The 19,695-nt window shown below is 40.4% G+C and overlaps 1 protein-coding gene across 8 annotated transcripts in view; it reads right to left on the bottom strand.

The window, feature by feature from the left end:
• Positions 1-3,510: 3,510 nt before the first annotated feature.
• Positions 3,511-19,695, bottom strand: part of Plcz1 (phospholipase C, zeta 1) — a 54,093-nt gene continuing 37,908 nt past the window's right edge. For 2 of the 8 annotated variants that reach the window (XM_006506899.4, XM_006506904.4), the window contains 4 exons: positions 18,195-18,367; positions 9,038-9,164; positions 6,762-6,914; positions 3,511-5,760 (listed from right to left, as the gene is read on the bottom strand). In XM_006506899.4, the coding sequence (XP_006506962.1) occupies positions 5,546-5,760; positions 6,762-6,914; positions 9,038-9,164; positions 18,195-18,367 (668 nt within the window). In that variant the 3' untranslated portion in view covers positions 3,511-5,545. The other 6 variants (XM_017321343.2, XM_006506902.4, XM_006506900.4 and 3 more) reach the window with 5 other exon arrangements.

Consider the following 19,695-nt stretch of genomic DNA (forward strand, 5'->3'; position numbering starts at 1 on the left):
GCTTTATATTGTTGTGATAAAACGCCACAACCAAAAGCAACTTATGCAAGAGTTTATTTTGGCTTACAATAAGAGAGAGAGAGAGAGAGAGAGAGAGTCTGTAGTGGTGGGGGAGGCATGGTAGCAGGCAACTGCAGCAAGAAGGTGAGATCTCAACTCCAACCACATGAAGAAAGCAGAGAAAGCAAAGAGGAAGTTGGGTAAAGCTGTCAACTTGCAAAGTCTGTCTTCAGGGATGCACTTCCTTCTGCACAGCTCCACATCTTAAGCATCCCATAACCTTCCCAAACAGTGCCACCAACTGGGGACTAAGTGCCTCTGGGGGACTTTCTCCCTGAAAGCACCACATTTAGCTTCATGAGAAGCTGCCCAGCTGGTCCCAGAGTGAGTGTCCCATATGATGGGTGTGAGAGCTCCAGGTTGCTTACTCCTCCTCAAAATTTTCTGTGAGAACCTAACGTTACGGAAGGCTAATTAGTTTCAATTTGCATTCCCCTGATGGCAAATGATAGTCAGTTGATATTTTCAAGTGCTTATTGTTCACGCACACATTTTCTCTTGGGAAATGACTATCCAAATATGCACCTTATTTTTCTTATTACTGTTGAGTTGTATATGGATCTAGTTCATATCATATAACCTAAGTACATATATACTAACATATTACATATATATTATCTATAATGCTTGTTCATATTATTAATATTTATAATGTCTTAGTTATTCTGTTGCTGTGAAGAGACATCATGAACAAGACAACTCTAGAAGAAAGTGTTTAAGTGTTTAATTGTGGCTTACAGATTCTGAGGTTTAATCCACAGCCATCACCTCAAGAAGTATGGCAGCAAGCAAGCAGCCATGGCAACAGAGCATTGGCTGAGAGCTATGCTCATGAGGCACAACCATAAGGCAGAGAGAGGGAACTAACTGGAAATGATATGGTTTTTAAAACAAAGTCCTCTCCTAAAGACACCTCTAGCAAGATCACATCTCCCAATCCTTCCCAAATAGTTCCACCAACTGGGGACCAAGTACTAAAATATATGGTCCATTCTTATTCAAACCACCAAACATAGCTATAGATATGGTTATCTGAGGTGTGTGTGTGTGTGTGTGTGTGTGTGTGTGTGTGTGTGTGTGTGTGTGGTGTTAGAGATTTGTTACATTGCAAATAAAGCAATCAAAAATTTATACTATATTCATAAGGATTTTAGTGAGCAGGAAACATTATTTTGGAAATGCTCAGTCTTACTATCAACTCATGAAGGCACTGAATTCACAAACCGCCTATCTTTGTTTTAAGAGAGCTATGATTATACACATGTACCACAGAGCACCTTCTTATTCACTCTCTCCTTTCATATATCTATCTATATCTCTATATCTCTATATCTACCTATCTCTCTCTCTCTCTCTCTCTCTCTCTCTCTCTCTATATATATATATATATATATATATATATATATATAAAACACAAGCACCACAGAGCTCTTCCTTACTCACTCTCTCCCTCCTTCCAGCATGACCCTCCTTTTCCAGGATGACTCCCAAGTCTCCCCTGAGACTGACACAGAGATTCTGGTGGAGGCTCTGTTCTACAGTGCAGGCTCTGTATCCATCACAACAGCCGTAGTCTCTTCTTTATCCAAAACTCACAATGGAGAAACTTCTTTTTGCTGGCTGGCTGGAAGCTGCTTCAAACCTCTTTAAGAAACAGAACAACTTCTCCCTGCAGCAACCAGCTTGCCACTTCACCTATCCTGGCCACCACTTCTCACTCTAAAGTCTGGCTCATTGAGGTTGAGAGATTTTGTTCTGACTTTAATAACTGAGGGCTCTGAACCAGCAAATATGAAAATAAAAATCTCAGAGTTGATACCATTTAACTTCCATGTCACTCTGATGGGTACAAAATAATGGGAGAAGTCTAGGCTTGTGCTGATCTCCAGTTACGGACCCCAAAGGCCAAACACGGTTGGGTCCATTGCTCTCTGCAATGAGGGAGGTGCATGTGTGGAATTAGGGTGTCTCTATAGATCAGTAGTTCCCAACCTGCGGATCATGATCCCTTTGGGGGGGGGGTCGAAGGATCCTTTCACAGGGGTCGCATATCATATATCCCACATTTCAAATATTTACATTACAATTCATAACAGTAGCAAAATTTAGTTCTGAAGTAACAATGAAATGTTTATGGTAGGGGTCGCCACAACACGAAGAACTGTATTAAAGGGTGGTAACATTGGGAAGGTTGGGAACCAGGCTGTAAAGTGATTATAAAGGCTTTCTACTGGATTTGGGCTTGCATTATATGATTTAATTCAAAGAAGTAAGGGTCTCCTATGTATTGGACACTGTCAGGGATAGAGACAGAGAGCTGACGAGGTGGCTCAGTCAGTAAGGCTCAACAATAATGAGGACTCAATTTTGGAGTTGCACACGCATAAAAAATTCAAATGTCGCAGCATGCACTTAGTCCCAGCACTAAGGAAAAAGAGATGGGAGGAGAGTTCTCTGGCCAGACAGCCTAGCTGATTGGTGAATTCTAGGTTCAGTGTGAGACCCTATCTCAAAAAATAAGAAAGGAGAGATGGAAGAAGACACCATATATCAGCCTCTGGCTTCTACACACACACACACACACACACACACACACACACACACACACACACACCAAAAAGAAAATTAACAAAGTGAATAAGGAGTGAGTCCATGATTGGGAAAGCCATCTTATCTATAAAGACACATAACTAAAGCTAAAGCTATAGCTGATGATGTGTCAACAACTACTCACACTATTCTGAGTGAGTGAGCACTGGACATTGCAGTGTTTAAGCAATGTCCATGCTCTAACACTCACTGATCGTAGACTTGCTCCATCACAGTAGAACAAATATGTCTGGAGTTGATGTTTATGTTCTGCAAGGAAACCCCAATCCCAACAGCAAATTCCACATCAGCTTCTAGCCACTCCCACGCCCAGCTAGCTCATGGCTCCAAGCTTGTACCTAGCTGTCAGTTTTACCAGTTGTAAGCAAGCAAAACCAGGAAATATAACCTAATCAGAGCAAGCATACACAGCTTCCCTGAGGATCTGACATTTTAACTAAGAGTCTAAAATGCAAAGGTCTTTTTTCACCACAGTCCCGGGAGCTCATTTAGCCTTTTCTTGTGCTTTCTTCTCATCATGACACTATTATTTCTCACAAATGAATTATGCTTAAGAAGCAAGAGTCAAGGCTGACTTCCCACACTGTGCCCAACCTTCCTGAGATGTGAGAACATCCCACGGCCGTGGAGCTTCTGTGGGTAATGTCAGATATAAATTCTTGGGAAAATATAATTTTTTAAAAAGCATAAAGAATAAATGATAAGCAATGCACATTTTAAAAATGAAATCAAAATGTTTAAAGACTGCACAAGAATATAGGATGAGAAAAATTTTTTAAAAAAATAACATTTCTTCAAAAATGATATGTAGAATAGAATGTTTAAAAATTAATAGCTAGGGATGGGATAATAAGTCAGTCATTAAAGTGATTGATTTACAAGTTTGGAGAACTGAGTTCAATCCCCAGTACTCACATAAAAACCACACAGCTCATAGTATAATATTGTCACACACACAAAAATAATTATAACCCTAGCATTAGGGACAGGGAGACCAGTCAATCCCCTGAGGCCTGCTGGCTAGGAAGCTATGATTTTGGGTGAGAGATGTACTCACAAAAACTTAAGTGGACAATTCTTTAGAAAGGATATGGGACACCTGTGACCTCTATAGGCACATACAAACATGTGTGTGCACATGAAGTGCCACTTCATACACACAAATTAAATGAAAATAGTTTTCAAAGTCAAAGTCAGCGGGTGAGCTTAACTGGCCCCTGTGGGAAAGGTGAGAAGAGAAAACACACTCGTTTTCTCATCCATTTCACAGCTTAATGGTGCAAGTGAGAAATACAAGTTTATCCCAAAGCAGAATTAACGCATTCGCTTGGGAAGCTCACTTGAAGAAAGCCTTTTAAAAAGCTTGCACACTTCCAAATCTTCAAAAGACCTCAGAGATTCGAGGTTAGAACCTTGGGTCAGTGGCTGAGCACACCCCAAGCCCTGCTACTGGGTTTACAATAGAGAATTCAGCGAGATCCAACCACTGACTGCTAAATGGAAGCTGTGGGGTCTTCCTCAGAAACCTAAACTCTGTGGGAGGCAGATTTTTGGCAGTCACTCATACAGCCCTTAGAAAAATGTGTCAGACCATGCGTCAACACCAAAGGACACTGCTCGTTCCTTATGTGTAGGCATTCCCAGGGGTATTTAATTTTTTTTCAATCATAAATTTTTATTGATTATTTGGGAATTTTTACATAATGAACCCTGATCACACTCACTTCCCAGTTGTCCTGGGTCTGACTTCCCCCTTGAGATATCCCCAAAAGGAAAAAGAAAAAAGAAATACAAACAACAGAGTCAGAATTGTGTTGTGCATATGCCCACTGGAGCATAGTCAAACTTCCAGTGGCCAGCATCTCCTTGGAAAAAACGTCCTTCCCTCCCCACCTGCGTGTGCCCCTGCCAGCAGCCAACCATTGTGGAGAGCCACACTTCTGCACCCTCATCACGATTCTTTAAGTGTTTTCTTCCTGTGTAGGCTGTTACTTTGGGTGGAGTGGTGTGGTAGAGACGTGAAGGTTGTCATAGGAACCTTCTACGACCTTCTTTCTCAACTGTGAATCTGCAATCATCGATACCACTGAAAAAGTCGCTTCCCTGCCTTTGCAATCAGCAGGAGCACAGATGATGCACTTTTAATAGTTGGCGTTCAAAGTGATAGTTGGTGAAACGTGGCCAGATGGGTTGCATTTTCTGGTCATCAAAGGATAATGAGATTAGGATAAATCTTAAACAAACAATGGTTTCTTGGTTTTTAGTTACCTCTGAAGTTAGATTCAGTATCGGTACATTTCTACTTGGAGTGCTAATTTGTCAGATGTCCTGAGTGTGTCCATCATAACACAATACAGGTACCAGCATGGTGGGGCAATCATTACTGATTTTTTTTAAAAGAATAATTAAGAAGTAACCATAATCTCTACCACTTTTAGCCAAGTTAAATCTCAGTGTTTGTGAAAACTGAGAACTCTCATCTCTGACCAATACAATATTAAAAGTACATTAAGGACAGATTCAAAAATACTGCAAATTAATTCAAGACCCCAGCCTGTAAGTCCGCATAATAGATTTCTTTTATAGAAACGGAGTCTGACGATAGTGGGAATGCAAATCAATTTCATACACACTTATAAAAATGTCTGTATAATTACAGGGTACCAAATCAAGCACACGGCATCTAAGAAATGGATTGAGAATTCAGGGGCTAATTGCTCTCTTGGATATAAGAGGCCACAAAAGGCCTGGCAATCTAATTCCTTCCCACTGCAATAGGCGGCAGTGGGTGTTGGAAATTTAAAACACTCCTCGATTTCACATCTTCTGTGCTGCTAAATATTTGCCAACATGTCTTATATGATCATGCATACTTTTAAAAGCTGTAAATTTTACTCCTTAAAAATGATACAAGCAACTGAGAATGCAACCCTGGAAGCAGAAGCATAGAAGAAATCAGCAGTCGGGGAAACTCACACTGCGCCCAGAGAATAGCATGGCGTGTACCCAGGGAACAGCGATGCGTGCACCCAGGGAACAGCGTGGCGTGCACACGGGGATCTGCAGTGTGCATCCTCTCATGGTTGCCCACTAGAAGGTGAATAAAATAGATATACCTGACTTAATAGTCTTTTATTTTATGGTTAATAAAAGATGTACCAACATTCCTTTGGACTGTTTACTGTGATGTGTAGCTAACGCGTCAGTTACATGCGTCACTCTCTGAAGTACCAAACATAAATAAACAGTGAGGAAGGTTCAAGGTTCGCACCGGATTTGGAAAACAGAGGAACACGACGATAACCTGTGGAAGAGGAACTGTGTCAAATTAGAAACAACATACTAAGAGTAGTGGCCTCCACATTGCAGCTGAGGAAGAAAGTGTCTCTGAGAAAGCATCTTAACGTAGTTATTGCTGTGGGGCAGGGCTAGAGTTATTCCAACATAGTATGTGGCTTTTCCGTACAATGAAGTGTTCCTAGTTTCTTTCCGAACTTCCAAAGTTCTGTGTGTCCCAGTAATGAGCCCACGCCTCACGTGTCTCCTCTCCTCAAGGGCATCATGATCCAAAGTTAGACATCACCCTTCTCCTTCCAAAAGACCCTGACTGCTTCCTGGTGATAGAAAAATAAGCAACAAAGCTATTCTAGCACTAAATAAGCCACTTAGAGAAATTGACTGTGTACCACGCTTCCAGCCCCGAAAATGATCCAAAAAGATCTGGACCCCAGGGTCCCAGTTTGTCCTGTGTCAGAATGAGCCAATCTTTCCCCTCTGTCTTACCCCTGTCCTTCATATCTTCTTTCACCATGACTCCCTTTCATGGAAAAGGAAGAATTGGGATCTTGGTAAAGAAGCACACATGCCAAGTTTCCCTTAGCAGCCCAGCATACCACATCTCCAAATCACTTTCCACAGAAAGAACATGTCTCTGCTGTTTGACAGAAGGAAATGCATGTGTCCACCCAAAACTCCCTTCATATCCCACAGATGTAGATGAAGCAATGGAAAAATTTGGTGTGATCCAAGTGCAGCTTTGATAGAGGTATATTTACATGTTAATAAAATCACCTTACTTTTGAGAACATTACCTTTGTTCATGCAAAGAACTGGTAAAGTGTACTGCCCGAGTAATTCATTTCCTGATAATAAGCCTTGTTGAGTTTCAACAACAAAACGTATCAATGCCAGTTCTGGCACTTGAATAAGAAATGTAAATGTTTCATTCCACTTTGGACTAAAAGCTGGAATGGAAAGAAATAGATACAGGATTATCACAGATACTTTCTTTAACGAAAAAAGAATGCAAATAATAATGGATCGCTACAATTTTTCTTTCTAACAGTTACGCAATAACAATACAAATTTGTATTTTAGAGCACTTAAACATTTAATGTAGTCAGTGAGTGGAAGATGTTATAACAATAATTATCCTGGCTTTTGAAAACTATATAGGAATTGCAACCCCCAACAGGGTTCACAAGCCAGGAAACTACAACTCCAAGAGGTCACATTGTATCCTAGCATTGCGTAGCAGGTTGCAAAGCAGAGAGATCTGCAATCCTGGAGAGACTGCCTTCACAGTAGACAACTGAATCTTTATGAAACACGACTGAAGCTAAGGCACTCCCTTCCTTTAATATGAAATGGGGACACAGGAAAGTGAGAAGTGCCATTTGTCTGTATCAGATCGTTAGAGGAAGAACTCTCTGCCTTGTTTTTCCCTAATGATGATTTCAAAGTCGCAAGTTGATAATTTTGTGCTCTAGTAAAATAAATCTTCCCAAGAAACCAATCCCTTGCCACAACAAGGAATCCACATTGTTTTTCAGCTTGATCTAAATCATCTAAAAGTTAAACCGTGAGTTAACAGATTTACAATAATTACACCTGAGCCAAGTCTGTGCTTAGAGACCCAATGGTTGAGAGAAAAATTACACATGTTCAGGTACAGATAAAATTCTTCCCAAGTCATGTCACTAGCTTTTATCATTTTTAGCATTTCTGATAGATTTTTTGAATAATTATAGTGATGTGTATGATTTCTATAGTGCTCCTGCAGTCACTAGATCATTTTACCAAGTGGCACTCCTGAATGTGTCCTCAGCCCATGGAAACAGGAAACTAATTATCTCATTCTGGAATCATGACCTCGGCCTAAAATCAAACATCATTTCATACTGCACAGGGGCAGATTTAGAGTCGATTCTGTAAAGACACTTCTAAAGCTCTACAGAAAATCCATAAGTAGAGTCATTGGTCTTCCTCTAACACCACTTTATCCATGTGCCTTGCCTGCCTCCCTCCCTTCCTCTGTATCTAATCTGTGTCTTTTGCATACACATACACGTACATTCACATATGGGCAAAAGTAATGTATTGTTACTTTTATAAAAAGTATTCAGGACATAAAATTTGGTTGGTGGGTGTACTTTCCTTGTCTGAACAAACAGATGAGTTAACTAAGCCTTATCCAAATGTGATCCTTTCTTCACGGACATTCTCATCTCTTCTTACACTACCATTGTCCCCATAGTCTTACAATCTATCTGGTCTTCCAGCTAGATCATTACTCCCACAGGGTGACTTGCACAAACACCCTCCATTCATTTCTGCCACCATCTTCCTTACAACATGGCTTCTATGCCCTTTAAGTGCTGGGTTCCTATCCCGGCACTTTTTCTGTTTCTCGTTTCTCTTTCATACTTTCCCACCTTACCTACAGAAACCATCTCCTGAAAGCTCAGTGCCTTACTCCTCTGTGGATGCCTTCATGTTATCCATAGTGAATTCCCCAAGAGCAAGCATGGCTTTTCAGAAATGCCCATGAGCAATCTCAATATGACTTGTCTACTTTCTCATTCACTAGTCTTTCTTGAGCATCCTATACTCTGCCCAGTTTTCATGAGTGAGAGCCATGTTGTTCTTTCTCCCTTTGCTACCCTTGTCTCCAACTGTGAGATCCTATGACCATCTTCTGTGGATCTTTGTACATGGGATTTTGTTTTCTCCTTCAAGCCTAATCATTTCTCATCATTATAGTTTTCTTCTTTTATGTCATCTCTCATACTAAGCTGTAGAGTGTCTACAGTAAAGTTAAAATGCTTATAAATACATATCTACTAAAAAGATTTTTTTAAGTTTCTGGCACTTATAAAATCATGGGACTTTACAAAGCAAGATCTCAAGTCTGAAGAACCAAACTGAATTTCCTCAGAGACATTCACACAAAACCCAGAGGTATAACCAATATTCTACAGTTGTATTATTATAAGGTGCACACTAATTTATTCTTAAATTAATTTTTTAAGAATTATTTTCTAAAGAAGAAAATAGAAATTATTCCATAAGAAGTAGAGGAGCTCACCATTATTCTTAACAACACGAGTCTGCTGCTTCACGTGGTCGTTTGGAACACCGTAGACTTCTATGATCACTACTATGTCAGGCGTGTTAGAGGATGAGCTAACAGGCAACTGGATCCCACTGATGATCTGTGCAAACACACATGACCAGAAGAACTTAGCTGAGCAGGAAAATGCACCACTACTTGACCTTAATAAGATAGCATATCTCCAAAAGACAAAGACTCTAAATTATCTGCTACAAAAACTGAAGCTGGCAAACCAGGGGGATATTTACATTTTAATCCTTTTACTCTCAAATATCACTAGATAATGAACAAGAATCTGTCTAAAGCACTGTTTTTACTCAAGTGTATTTATAATGGAATCTACCATGTCCAAGGTTTATAATTCATTTGCATATATTTTTATTTTAAAAACATGCTCTAATCATTTTTACTAGTTTAGTGTTTCTGCTTTCACAAATATGAAATGGTGCACCACATAACATTTTCTTTAAAATTTACATTTTAATCAGTTATAAAGTTTGACATTATCCACTGTTAACAGCATTGCCATGCCAAGGAGCTGGAGCTTGATACGATCAACTATCTCATATGCATGTTAGGAACAGGGACCGAAAACATACTTTTAAAAGTTACTAGTTATATTTTTATTTATATTATCTTGTTGTCCCAGCTAGTTATTGAATTAGGATTGTGTTTTGATTTTAAGGACAAAGTGAGCATTTGAAATATGTTGATTTAAGATGAGAAATAAAAGTTAAAAAGCTAGGACCGCAGCCCTGGATAACTGCCACTGGGAACCATATCTTCCCACATGCCTCCTGACTACACACTAGCTTCCTAAGCCCTCAAATGCCCAGCCATTGGCTGACCAGAGCTTACTCAAGAAAGAACAGCTAGACTTGGAGAGCCACATAGAAAGCCACATAGAAGGCAGTAGAGGAGAGGGCCAGAGAGATTCATGTTGACCCTTGGGTGGTCTCTGTTCACATAGACACTACCAAACTCTCAGAAGACCAGAGATAGAACCCACAGACCCCAATATAAGTTCCACAATAGAAAACAGTGGATCAACCCTCTTATGATTTAATCCTACTCTGAACAGTGTACACGTCTACACTGAAGAAAAAATAATGAGCAAAAACAAACACAGAGCAATGACTAACAGAATGGTCCAGATTCTCAAGGCCCAGAACAGAAATAAAGTAACATGAAGAAACAAGACAACATGTCCCAAACCACCCCCAAAATTACTAATCCTATAGTAATGAATCCCAATGAAAACAACCAGGAATACCCTCCAGACAGAGTTCAAAAGAACAATCATAGCTATGTTCAAATATCTCAAAGAAGGACAAAAGCAAAGATCCAAGTGAAATGCTAAATTAATCAAAGGCATAAAAATTCAGTTCAATAGTGAGAATAGGAAAAAAACAAACAATTGTAGAAATGAAGAAAATCAATAAGTCAAATAAAAATAGTTTAAAATCTCAGAGAAAAAAAAACCTCACCAACAGAACTGATCTGGGTGAAACCGATGAGTCAGGGCTGGAAGACAAAGCAGAGGAAATCTGTCTCTCAGCAATGGTGAAGGAAAATATAAAATACATATGGAAACAAAACATGGGAGCTTTGGGACAGAATACCACAAAATGTCGTAAATTTTGAATATAGGCCTAAAAGAAGGAGAAAGCCATCGAAAAATCACCAGGAAAAATTAAATTAGATTGCCCAAATCTAAAGAAAGAGATGCTGATCTAGGAACCCACAACACCAAATCAGACCAAATCATCATCATCATCATCATCATCATCATCATCATCTCCCCATGATATAGTACAGTTAAACATTTTAAACAGAAAATAAAGAAAAGGCATTAAAAATTGTTAAGTCAGAGCCATCAAAATAAAAAATGATTTTTCAATAGAACATTTTAAAACCAGAGGGATGGAGAAAAATGTATTCCAATTTCTGAAAGATCACAGCTGTCAACCCAGACCATTGTACCCTGCAAAACTATCCATTAAAATGAAGGAGAAATAAAAAACCTTTCCCTGATAAAAATGGATTTGTGACCACTAAGTCGGCTCTACAGAGGATACAAGGAGGAATACTTAATTCTGAAGAGAATCGTAAACAAACCAAGAGATTATAAGGAATGAGTAAGTAGGGCCAGGATAGTTAATCAAAAGAAGTCGAAGAGAGCACTACAAAATCAACAAAATGACAGAAATTGATATGCGTCCTACAGTAATGTAATTCCTGACACTAAAAGACACATTCTAGCAGAATGAATGAGAAAACGGGACCCTACTTTTTCCTGTCTCCAATAAATTCACTTTATCAAAAACAATAAACACTATCTTATAATAAAAGGATGGAAAGGGGTATTCCAAACAAACAGTACTAGGAAATAAACAGGTGTGCCATAGATATTTTAACTTTGACAATAAATTTCAAATCAAAACCAGTTAAATCAAACATTACAAGGAAGGTCACTTCATACTCATAAAAAGACCAACCCACCAAGAAGGCAATACAAATTTAAACACATACATACCAGACATAGGTTGACACAGCCTCATTGAAAACATATTACTATATTTAAAAACACAGATAAACACAGCACACAGTTTATGAGTAAATTTAATTCCAATTTTCACCAATAGACAGGTTATTGTGGCAAAGCCTAAATAGAAAAGCTCTGGATGTAATAAATCAAATGGAATTAACACATTTACAGACTTCTGTGCTCAAACACTAAAGAATACACATTTTTCTCAGTACTCCATAGAATTGTCTGCAAAATGATCATATATTAGAACGTAATTAAATCTCAAGTATTAGAAAATTCAAATAATATCCTGCATGCTTTCCGACCTTAATTAAGACCCAGTCTGACCTGAATCTGTTAGAGAAGAAAGTTGGTGATATACTTCAACCTATAGGCACACACACACACACACACACACACAGAAAAAATGGCTGTCCAAAGAGGATTCTGACAACACAGATATCAAGACAAACAACTGAACTGACAAGGGAGAACTCGTGAAACCAAAAGGCTCCCACACAGCAAAGTGTATCATCATTAAACTGAAGAGACAGCCGACAGAATGAGGGCAAAAATCTTTATCAGCATTATATGGGACTGAGAGTATCTATAAAGTACTAAAAAACAAACAAATTTTAAAAACCAATTAAATATTACAAAAACCACCAGTCAATCAAAAACTGTGTCATGGAACTAAGCAGGGAAAATTACATGATATGTGTGTGATAAGTTCTCAAACAATAAAGAACTTATAAACCTAAAGGTACAGTTATAAAACCTGAACCACATTTTCAATGACTGAATATGATTATATGTTTCATATAAACGACGGCTTATATATAAAAAGAGAGAGAGTGGCACAGAATAGAGAACAGGAGGAAAATGGAGGAGAAAACCTGATGTGTAGCTTCTTCTGTCCTAAATCCACACATGGCGACATCACTATACACTAAGGTAACTGAAAACATTCAAGAGGCAGAAATCATTCAGTGTAGTTAGATATATGCATGCTTAGAAAGAAGATTGCTTGTAGATACTCACTACACTACTTCCAGATATGAGTGCTTGGCAGCTGATTATTAGCACTATGGGAAAAGAGTGTGGCCAAAATGGGACTGGTTCAACTTTGTATACTCTATGCTGAAGAAAAGGAAAGGAAAAGAGAGGAGTGGGAAGGGAAGGGGAGTAAAATGAAGGGGAGGGGAGGGGAGGGGAGGGGAGAGGAGAGGAGAGGAGGGGAGGGGAGGGGAAGGAAGAAGGGAAGGGAAAGGACAACTGGGTTAAACCAAAACTTGACGTTCAAAGGTAACAGAATAAACTGGAAATGTCAATTGTCTTCACCAAGGACTCAAGGAAGCTGACAGTAAACCCAGGCCTTCTGGTTTCCAAACTGTGCTCCCAGAACCTGGGAGCTTAAAGTAGCTAACTACAAAGCTCTTTAGAATAGCACGATGAGAGCACTCACTTGTATAGCTGTGGTGGCTGCTTCCAAGGAGACTCACTAACCTGTTGTTTGAGTCCAAGCCACTTAACACCTCAAAGTGAGATTCTCAGAGAATAAGGCTGCAGTAGGAGCCCAGAACATTCATAAACAACTGTGTGCACAAACAACCCTGAGAATTCATTTCCATCAGACACCATGGATGCTCCCTCTACTATTCTCAGCAGTCAACAGATGTCACTCATTCAATCAACTTCCACATAGGAACCATATGTTTTCTGTCAGACCCTGTTGAGTAGGCTTGAACAGAGCCCAGCTCCTATCCTTAAAGAATCTTCAGATAGCCGGAGAACAAGAAGAAAATGATTCTAATGCAGGGTGCTATGTGCTGTAATGTGCTTGCGTAGGCTGTGATGGAAGGAAGCTGTAAAAGGAGAACACAACCAAGAAAAAAAAAAAAGCTCAGCCTTCAATGGGAAAGTAACTGGTAAACAGAAGTGAATGTTAAGTACTAATAAAATCATCATTAGAATAAAACCTCTCTGTTTGACTTAGGGAAGAAGGACTAAGAAGACTGAGACAGGCTGTTTTCATTTAGTTTCTGTTATTTTTGTAAACTACCCCGACAAATAACTTTCAAGGAGAAATGATTGTTCAGCTTACAGTCCGTCATTGTGGGAAAGTCAAGGCAGGAAGCTGAAAGAAGTAGTCCCATCTACAGTCGAGAGCAAAGAGAGAATCAATGAGTACAAACTTGCTGCTTATTTTACCTTCTCCTTTTATACGACCCAAGCCTAGGGAATGATGCCACCCACTCTTAGGCCGGGTCTTCCCAGATAACCCAATAAGAATATCTCTTACTTGGGACTGGAGAGATGGATCAGTGGAAGAGCGCTTGATACTCTTCCAGAGAAACAGAGTTTGATTTTCAGTACGCTCTTGGAAGCTTACAACTTTCTTTTACTCCAATTTCAAAGAATCCAATACTCTCTGCTGGCCTGCGTGGGCACCAAGCATGCATAGGATGCATAGACATGCACACAGGCAAAATACCCATTCACATAAGTTACTAAAATTAAATTTCAAAAGAAAATCAAAGACATTCTCACAGACCAATTTAATCCAAACAATCTCTCACTGAGACTCTCTTCCCAGGTGATTCCAGACTAGGTCAAGTTGACAAATTCGGACCCAAAAGGACATGCATGATATGTACTTATTAATAAGTGGCTATTAGCCAAAAAAGGACAAAATGCCCAGGATACAATCAACAGAACTCAAGAAGGCTAACAAGCCAAAGAACCCAAGAGAGGATATCTCAAACCCACTTGGGAGAAGAAAGCCATCATTGGGGGTGCGGGGGACCTGGGTGGGAAAGAGGACAGGGAGGGGAAGAGGGAAATATGATCAGGTATTGAGGTGAGGAAGCAAAACTGAAGCCCTAAGGGCCAACATAAAGAATGGAAATAGGCAACCTCAGGAGGTAGGAGGTAGGGAGATCCTCTTGAATGTACCAGAGACCTGGGAGATGAGAGTCTCTCAGGACTCAAAGGGAGGGACCTTAGATGAAATGCCCAACAGTGAGGAGAGGGAACTTGTAGAGTCCACCTCCATTAGAAAGACAGAGCATCTAGAGGAAGGATGGGGTGGCCAATCCCACAGTCAAAAACTCTGACCCAGAATTGTTCTTGTCTGAAAGAACTGCAGGGACAAAAATGGATAAGAGACTGAGGGAAAGGAGGTCCAGAAACAGGCCCAAATTGAGATCCAGCTCAGGGGGAGGCCCCAAGGCCTGGCACTAATACTGATGCTATGGTGTGCTTACAAACAGGAGCCTAGCCTGACTGCCCTCCAAAAGCCCAATGGACAGAAGCCAGTTACCCCTGTGGTTGAATTAGGGAAAAGCTGGAAGAAGCTAAGGAGGAGGGTGACCCTATAGGAAGACCAGCAGTTTCAACTCACTAGACCCCTGAAATCTCTGAGACACTGAGCCACCAATCAGGCAGCACACACCAGCTGATATGAGGCCCCCGACACATAAACAGCAGAGGACTGCCTGGCTGGACTCAGTCAGAGAAGATGCACCTAACCCTCAATAAACTTGAGGCCCCAGGGAATGGGGAGGTCTAGTGGGGTAGGGGTGGGGTGGAAATGGGGGTGGGGGAATCCTCTTGGAGACGGTGGGGTGGGAGGTATGCGATGAGGAACAGTCAGAGGGAGGACCAGGATGGGGATAAAGACTGGACTGTAAAAAAAAAAAATTAAAGAATAATAACATCAATGTGAGCTGATTGCACATGTTTAAGAAGTCAAAAGAAGAGACCTGGTGGTAGATAACGAATTCCTGAAAGAGGACAGCAGCAAAGGTAGTTAGACCAAGGGAAGGGATCATGGAGACCTGGAGTGGACTGGATAGAATTTATAAATGAATGATATGGGAAGTGAAAGAGATGCATAAAAACACTGCCATGTTTTCTGGTCTGAGCTGGTCGGATAAGTCATGCCATTCACTGACATGTCAATAAAATAGTTACAGGTAGATTGACTGGGAAGGGGTGTTAGGTTTTACATTTTTAACTTTGACAGGATAGTGATTTGTAAGTATGGATGCTTGGTAGACTGTTTAAAATATACTTCAGTTTCTAAAAAAACAAGTGAAGTCAGGTTTAAGATTTGAGCCTTACTGGCTGTTAGAATCATGAGCCTTTGCATATGGGAATGTGAGAAGAATCATTAGCTTGGAACAAAGGTTAGGGAAAAGCTTTATGCACTATAAATATTTTAGGAGTAGTTACAAAACGAGGAATCCATCAATGAAAGTGAAACGGATTTTCATGGCACATAGATAATAAATCCAGAACAAGAGGAGCCTCGAGTGTGTTAGAAGGGCTCTTAGGAGCGGCTAATCCACCTTTTCTCACTGAATCAACTATTTAAAAGATGCAGAAAGGAGGCCAACGTGACAATCCCCTTGTAAGAGAAGCTCCGTGGTCAATAATACTTCTCCACGTGCCAAAAAGTGTCAGCTAATCAATATTTGTAGCCCCCATTGGAGGTGATTTCTTGCTATCTACTCCGACTGGATTATAGTGTCACAACATCCTACGAGCAGGAGCAAAGCTAGCTGTGCACCTCACCAGCACGCTTTCCTGCAAATCCACAGCATTTCCTCTCTGTCTACCTTTCCTCTACTGTCCTCTCCAATTTGCCTGGTTGGGAACATCCTCTTGAGGGACAGGGGAGAGGAGAAATGGGGTGAGAAACTGTGGGAGGGGGACTGGGATGGGGGCAATGGCTGTATTGTTAGTTAATTAATTAATTAGTTAGTTAGTTAGTTAGTTAAAATATACAAGCCAAAAAAAAAAAACTTACTACTTAGAAAATAGCTCTTAAATTCGCTCATTCTTCACTGGTATTAAATGGCTAGGGCCTGAAGCAGGTAAGAACGGGCTCCCAAGCCCAGTAGTGGTATGACAATAGTGGACAGAAATGAGACAGAAATGAGAGTTAAGTCAAACCTATTCTGGGGACAGTTTCAAGCATCACAGTTAGGAGTGAAGATTGAGAGGCTCACTCAACAGCTGATAGAGTCCCAGACCTCTGCTAGGTAGCAGCATGGAGCATGTAACTAGAAACAGAAAGATCCCTGACCCAAATCCCAAGAGAACATCTGAGATGGTGCCAAAGATTGTCAGAGGAACTAGTTGAACAGAAGGGAGCAACCAAAGAGGCCAGGCCTGTGCGGTTCATTAGCAAACAAATCCTCCAGTCGTAGTCTATATAGGTGGAGGTATAGCCTAAGGCCGTGGCTTGTAATTATGTGGAGAAAAAAAATGCAGCCAGACCTTCTTGAAAGGCTTGGTGACATTTTAAAAAGTAAATAAACATTGCATTTAGAAATGCAGAGAAAGAAGAGCCTGTGCTAATGGAGAGAGCCACTTTTGCTATAATGAACTTATACAGGAAGCAATAAAGCAAAGAGATGAAAGAACGAGGGGGGAGAAGTGGGAGGAGCAGGGTGAAGATAGAAATAAAGAGGGGGGTCACATGGGGTGATCACCAACCAGAGACTAAACGTGCAGCGGACAAATGCAGATGTGTGTGTGTGTGTGTGTGTGTGTGTGTGTGTGTGTGTGTGTGTGTGTTTTAAAGATTGATGTTATGTATATGAATACACTATAGCTGTCTCCAGACACACAGAAAGAGGGCACCGTATCCCATTACAGATGGTTATGAGCCACCATGTGGTTGCTGGGAATTGAACCCAGGATCTCTGGAAGAGCAGTCAGTACTCTTAACCACTGAGCCATCTCTCCAGCCCCTGTGCATCCATATTAAAGTGAAAATAAAGCCAAACATAGGCGTCTGAAAAGATGGCTAAGCAGCTGAGAGCATTCACTGCTATCCCACAATGGGCAGCTCACAATCATCTGTTCCCTCCAGCTCCACGGGGATCAGATGCCCTCTTCTGGACTCCACAGGTATCTGCACGCACACACCCACCCACCCACCCACCCACACACACACACAAATAAAAACCAATCAATCAATTTTAAAAATTAAATATAAATTTCATTGTAGGGAAGAAATGTTTAAAAGTTCTTGAAAACTCCAGGGGAAAAAATGAGAACATTCTAAGCTTAAAACATATTAATAGACGTGGATAATGGATACCGAAAGTATACCCCTACCTTTATTTGCAATCAAACAGTTCAGAGACATATCAGGGAAAGAGCACTGGACTGCAAAAGTAAGAGATTAACGAGAAAGAAATAGCACCTAGAACTTGCTGCTGAAATTCTTTAAAGGTAAGGGACAAAGAGTGTCATGTCTTCAAGGTCATCAGCAGGCTGAACTCAAACCACTCCATCACGATGCTAAATGGTGAAAGACAACGGAATGATATAAATAGATCTCTCCAAGGAAAAGGTTTTAGCCTCAATATGTCCATTCACTGGCAGAAAATCATTCATGTGAAAATGCACACAAAGAAAATTTTCAGATACAAAAAAAGATGCTAAAACAGCCCCTATTAACTGTGCCTAGAAAGATTAACAGGAATTTAAAGGGCATTAGGGCTGATCGGTAGTATTGAAATATTAATGTACACTATCTAGTTTACTTAAATACCAGCAAATAAAACAAGCCATTAATCTTACTCGGATTGTGAGGGTAACTGGATGGTCGTCATATTCTGGTTCATTTGGGTTAAAGCCCAGGGTTGTATCTCTAAGGATGTCTGGCTTCAAAATATATCCAGAGCCTCCATTATCCAAAAATTTCCCGTTTTGCAAATCCATAGGCAGTCCAGGGGTTTGAAAGTTCAAGGCCACTGTGATAAAGAAGTTGACACTGTTAGGAAATAGCATAGTTAAGTTCAATGGTGAATTGAAATCTTTAAATACTGCTATTTTCATGTTTTCTAAGAATATGGATCATTTATCTAATAAGTCATGGATTTTTAAATATGTTATTGCTGTCTTGTCATGGTGGTTTGAATAAAAATAGTCACCCTAGGCCCATAGGGAGGGGCACAGTTAGGAGGTATGGTTTTGTTGGAGTTGGTGTGGCCTTGGAGGAACTGCGTCACTAGCTAGGATGGGTGTTGAGGTTTCAAATACTCAAGGCTAGGCCCAGTGTCTCTCTTTCTTCCTAATGCCTGAGGATCCAGATGCAGAGCTCTGAGCTACTTCTGACCATATCTGCCTGGATGCTGTCATGCTTCCCACGATGATGATAATGTACTAAACCTCAGAACTGTCAGCCAGCCCCTATTAAATGCTTTCTTTTGTAAGAGTTGTAAGGGTCACGGTATCTCTTCATAGCAATAGGAACCCTAACTAAGACACTTACTCATGTTACTGTGTGTCTGTGAACTATAACGTTCAATTCATAAAATTAAATTATTATATAGTTGTTGGTTGGTGGGTTAGTTTTCAAGACAGGGTATCATATAGCCCAGATGGAAGCATCAAACTCTCCATATAAGGGGAGAAAACCTTAAACTCATGAAGCCCTTGTATCCCTTTCCCTTGTGCTGAGATTCCAGGTATGCCCAGTGATATCTATCTACTGTATAATTTGGAATAAAGAAATAAAAGTCTCATTCAGTATGGATTACAGAAAAGCAGTCCACATGTCAGATAATATTCAAGGAGTATAAAGATAAAGAAAATAGGACTGGGGCTCTAGATCAGGAATAGAGTGTTGGTTTAACTTGTATAGGGCCTTAGATTAAAGAGAAGGCACCAACTATATCACAAATATCCAGGTCCAAGTGGTGGATATATTCCCTCAGAAGACAAACTGATCTACACTACAGAGTGCCTGGTAAGTGGTCCTGGTGTAAGTCCTCCCTCAAGCCCTCACTGTCCCACCTGATCCTGTTCCCCATCTTCTCAGGCCTACATGTACACCTCTCCACAGCCCAGGTGGTGAAGAATGAGCCCCTGACCCTGGGTGGTTGGTGCTGATGTCATACCTGCTCTATGGTTAGCATCAAGGAGAATCTGGCATGGAGAAATAACCAGCCCTGTGACCCTACTCACCTTCTGAGACTGTGAACGTCAAAGCTCATATTAGTTCAAAATGATGAAGGGCACTTGGCTTGAAGAAGACTTGGACCTGACTCAAGCAAGGAACTCGATCTATCCATCCAGT

This window comes from Mus musculus, chromosome 6 (assembly GCF_000001635.26).
Source record: "Mus musculus strain C57BL/6J chromosome 6, GRCm38.p6 C57BL/6J".
In the NCBI taxonomy this organism is placed as follows: Eukaryota; Metazoa; Chordata; class Mammalia; order Rodentia; family Muridae; genus Mus; species Mus musculus.